Source organism: Lactuca virosa, chromosome 4, assembly GCF_052849685.1.
Source record: "Lactuca virosa cultivar CGN04683 chromosome 4, Lactuca_virosa_CGN04683_v6, whole genome shotgun sequence".
Lineage (NCBI taxonomy): Eukaryota > Viridiplantae > Streptophyta > Magnoliopsida > Asterales > Asteraceae > Lactuca > Lactuca virosa.
The window spans coordinates 429,106,240-429,110,597 of NC_136429.1; the positions used below are offsets into that span (position 1 = coordinate 429,106,240).

Here is a 4,358-nt window from a genome sequence, read left to right on the forward strand (position 1 = left end):
GGGGCGAAGGCAAGGGAATGGTGGAATTTCGGGGGCGGGGGATACAAACTCCGTCCCATTTGTTCCCGTTGACATCCCTAGGCGTGCAAAATAATGGTTATTTTGGGGATTGTTTTACTTCTATTTTTTAGAAAATGATTAATAGAAAATTTTATTTTTGTTTTTTCTCTTTATAATTTATACATTTAAAATAATCAATATCTCTTATAACTTCTATTTGTTAATATATAAATCCAATATAACAAACAATTACCATTAAAAACATACTCAATCATAAATTATAACATTCTACATGCGTGATACAAATGCGGAGGGACCAATTTTCTAACGGGAAACTGAATGAATGAACGTGGGATAATGGCGATGATGATGGTAGAGAAAACCCGCTTCTCATCGCCATTGAAATTCACATTCCCACCAGCAATGAATATAAGAAATCAAGACGAGGGAGATTAGGGTTTTGTTGTTCTTTGATTAACACACAATTAAAAATGAAAATGCAATCGATAAGAAGAACAACATTGCTGTAACAAGCCACTCAATCGATTGCTTCAATCCCAAGCTGCAATTCTCAAGAAACCCAAATAGATGGACAAGGAAAGGATTGCACAATACAACTTTATTTGCTTCACCTTCATCCTTTTGCAGGAATTATCGCATTTATATCCTTGTAAGCTTTCTCTATCTCATTCTTCTCATTCTAATTTTACTCTATTTATTCATATATCCAGGTGCTATGTCAATAAATTCTTCAATTTGCCTTTCTCAATCTCCCTGATTCTTGTTCTTGATTCTTGATTCTAATTTTCACCGATTGATAGAACAATGTTTGATGTTTTTTCTCGTTTTCTATTTAACCAACAGATTTATAGGAAAAGAGGAACAGTTGCAAAGAGGGTTTGCTAGAAGTGTACGTTTTCGGATCTTTGAACTTTTCTTTCTCTGGTTGTGTTTAATCTGTAACGCAAATGCTCGGAAATTAATTTTTCTATTTGAAACGAACAGATTTAATAGTGAAAGAGGAACGATTTCCAAAGGGGTTTCCTAGGATTGTACGTTTTCGAATCTTTAAACTTTTTCTCAAAAGAATCTTGTTTTTATCTAAAAAAACTGTTGAAGATGAAGGATCATTTTATCTTGCTGGTTGATCGTTTGCTCACTGAATCCTCTCTTGAAGCTGTTATTGCCACGGATTCAGTAAATGAAGAAATGGTTACTGATGTTTCTTCTCATAGGATGGATCTCACTTTTGAATCAAAGCCAAAGAAATTGGTGGAATGCAGGATTTGTCATGATGACGATGAAGACTCCAACATGGAGACACCATGTGCATGTCGTGGCAGCTTGAAGGTTTGCTCTTCTTAATCTTCATAATTAAACTTCAAAAAACAACTTTTAAACATCTATGAGTAGATTTATCTTTTCTTTAATAACTCTTCAAAATCATGCCAAATTTAGAAAACTTTGTGTCACGTGTTTATAGTTTGCCCACCATAGATGTGTACAACGGTGGTGTAACGAGAAGGGGAACACCACGTGCGAGATTTGCCTCGAGGTAAAGGGCGTTTTAGTCATTAATGCACTTTAGAATTTAGATTCAAATTGTGTTTGCTATTATGAGTATAAAAGTAAAGTTCTTTTGTTTTTCTTTGAGTTTTTCAGCCATTCAAGCCCGATTACACATCACCACCTCCGTCACTCCATGGAGATCCGATGAATTTCAGGTGTCGTTTGAAGTCAAGAAATCTTTTTTTTTACACACAAATTTGCTAAAAAATAAAAATCGATTGGTTCGTTATGTTAAACTAGGGGCAATTGGGAGATTTCACGAAGGGATCTTTACAATCTTCAATTTTCAACCATGGTTTCTTCTGGTCATGAAGAACCGGACTTCGATGACTATATTGCCCCTAGTCCGGGAAGCTTAACATGTTGCCGTGTAATTGCTATAATGGTAATGTACTTTGTATTTGTCATCTAAGACTGTGTTTGTTACACTAGACTGGACAAGCTTTCTAGGGCTATTTTCCATGATGATGACGAGGGCATTTACGTCTTTTGTACAAACAAGAGATCAAGAGCGAGTCTGGTCCCACCTTCTAGGTTGAAATGTAGGATATCAGTTTCAGTTCCAGTTTAATGCATGTCAAATGTCGTATATGTCTATCTTGTCTTGTTCTGCTTTGTCATGTCATGTCGTGTCCTGCTGTATTTTTTTTTTGCAGTTTATGACACTTCTAGTGTTACGTCATACTCTACCGATTATTATCAATGGTACAGGAGGATACACTATTACGATGTTCACGGTAAAATGGCTTCGTACACTTTTTTTTTAAATAAAAATTTGTTGTTTATTTTTTATTTTTTAAATAGTTTTTTATTGTTGGTGTAGTTGATTATGTTAAGGTGTATCGGCGTTATTTTGCCAATTTATATCATGTTTAGAGCTTTTATTGTCGTGCAACGTGGCCTCCAACTAGAGGTAAGAGTTTTAAATGGATTTTTTTTTTCTTTATATATTTGATCTCTAAATTTTTTATAAAATTTAAACAATCATTATGGTTTGCTAGGAACATCGGTATTTCCACTCGGATGAAGAGAACGATCTTCCACAATCATCGTCAGATCTGCGCCTAGTTCATGTCCATTGACTTCATGGCGATTGTTATCATAGAGCTTTGCATGGTTTTTGGGACTCGATGCATGGATAAAGGTTGAGGATGGGTGATATAAAGTAATTTTGTATCATATTTACATTAAGCATTAATTCTTGTAAAAAGTTGCTTTGTACATAAATATGAAATTGTTTGGTATCAGAATGAAATTAACTATTTTAGTTAAAATAAAAAAATTTCGTTCAAGAAAAAACTATCGTATTTGCTGGATCATGACATCATGTCTTAAGTAATAAGTGTTCTCATTGATAATTTGATTTTATTTGAAGAAACATAATCATTGAAGTCATCTTCAAGAGGGTCGATATTCTTTACAAATTTGAGATTTCTATGTTTTTAAGGTTAAAATGAGAGTGTTTTATGATGAAATTGTTTGCAATTATTTCGACGATATGGATTGATTCGTTCTTGGAAAAAAATATTGGTAGATGAAGGCGTATTAAGATTTCAAAATGAAGCATATTGTGACGTTACACATAAGCTTGTTAAAATGGACACAATAAAGTCTTGATAAGTGTTATTATGGATAACTCAATTATATATAATATTAACAGCGGTTCAGTAAAAAATTGTTGTTAAAATCTCAGCCCTTTATTTTTTTAAGTTTCAATCTTGACCTTAATAACTAGTTATTTACGGTTTCTTGGGTCCCACAGCCGCCGACGATTAACTGATATTCTTTTAGTTGATGCCTAGCTCCACAAGACAAGGCCGTCTTCGCACGTTCTCCTCTCCCCAGGCCACGATCCCTTCAACCCTCACTCCACCTTTAAACTTCAACACCGTGCAACCCAATCTGTCAGTTCACATCCTTCTTCGACCCATATTGCCACGTTGCCCTGGATGTTTTCTCGGATGAAAACCGCAAAAGGCACCATCTGACTGACTAATCATAAGCCACCATCCCATTATTCATGGATCGCACAACCATGTTCACTCAAATGTCACGTGTTATGTATATACACAAACAAATTTTGCTCATAATTTTACATTCTTTGAATAGATTTGGTTTTCATCATCCTCCCTTCAACAATAATAACTATATCCACCTTCACTATTTGGCACTTCCATATGAATCCATACATATACGAATTTTTATTTTTTTCACGTAAAAACCATTTTAATATTTAAGAATATCAAAATAAGTGGAAAACAGTGAAATACTCATTGTTGAGACCGCAAGATGAATTTATTGAAGCCGAAAGGTATTGGAAAATTCAAACTCATATTAGCAAATGTATTGCTACATATAAATTATATTTAAATTGTTTTACATGTTAATTGGCCTTAGTTTCCATTAAATTTATGGTTTCCTCTTTGATCCTATAAAATATCAAATGTGAACTAGATGCATGGCATGCATTTTTTAATGTTGTACTAGTACAACCGATAATAATGAGTTGACATGCTCATTTTCAAGTCATGAGAAAATAATATTTTTAGTTTTCATAATTTTTTGTTCGTATATATACATTTAGTCTTGACCAAGCATTTTTTGTGGTAGGGGTGTGTTTGTCTTGGTCTCTTACAGAAATTAGATGTTGGTATCCAGACTACGCCTATATGGTTTTAGTTTGTCGAGTTGAAATATGAAAATAATATGATGTATAGGTATGCATTTTAAAAATAATAAGTGCATGACATTAGTTACTTAGTATGATATTGTAGACTACAAAATGAATA

At 33.6% G+C, this 4,358-nt stretch overlaps 1 protein-coding gene across 8 annotated transcripts; it reads left to right on the plus strand.

Moving 5' to 3' along the window:
- Positions 1 to 323: 323 nt before the first annotated feature.
- On the plus strand, positions 324 to 2,831 carry LOC145169160 (uncharacterized). 8 transcript variants are annotated; one of them, XM_079087729.1, is made up of 10 exons: positions 324 to 670; positions 865 to 910; positions 1,006 to 1,052; positions 1,120 to 1,350; positions 1,484 to 1,555; positions 1,663 to 1,724; positions 1,810 to 1,954; positions 2,226 to 2,306; positions 2,393 to 2,482; positions 2,571 to 2,831. In XM_079087729.1, the coding sequence occupies exons 4-10, from the start codon at positions 1,120 to 1,122 to the stop codon at positions 2,649 to 2,651; spliced, it is 762 nt and encodes a 253-aa protein (XP_078943855.1). In that variant the 5' UTR covers positions 324 to 670; positions 865 to 910; positions 1,006 to 1,052; the 3' UTR covers positions 2,652 to 2,831. The 8 variants fall into 8 exon arrangements, with proteins under 8 accessions (XP_078943855.1, XP_078943856.1, XP_078943857.1 ...); XM_079087730.1 differs by having other exon boundaries at positions 1,126 to 1,350; XM_079087731.1 differs by having other exon boundaries at positions 1,178 to 1,350.
- The last annotated feature ends 1,527 nt before the right edge of the window (positions 2,832 to 4,358 follow it).

Bases quoted from the DNA above. Each gene is read 5' to 3' on its own strand.
- LOC145169160 (XM_079087727.1), top strand. From the start codon at position 1,120: ATGAAGGATCATTTTATCTTGCTGGTTGATCGTTTGCTCACTGAATCC. The intron at 1,556-1,662 runs GTAAAGGGCGTT...TGAGTTTTTCAG, and splicing joins CGTGCGAGATTTGCCTCGAG to CCATTCAAGCCCGATTACAC. The intron at 2,483-2,570 runs GTAAGAGTTTTA...ATGGTTTGCTAG, and splicing joins AACGTGGCCTCCAACTAGAG to GAACATCGGTATTTCCACTC.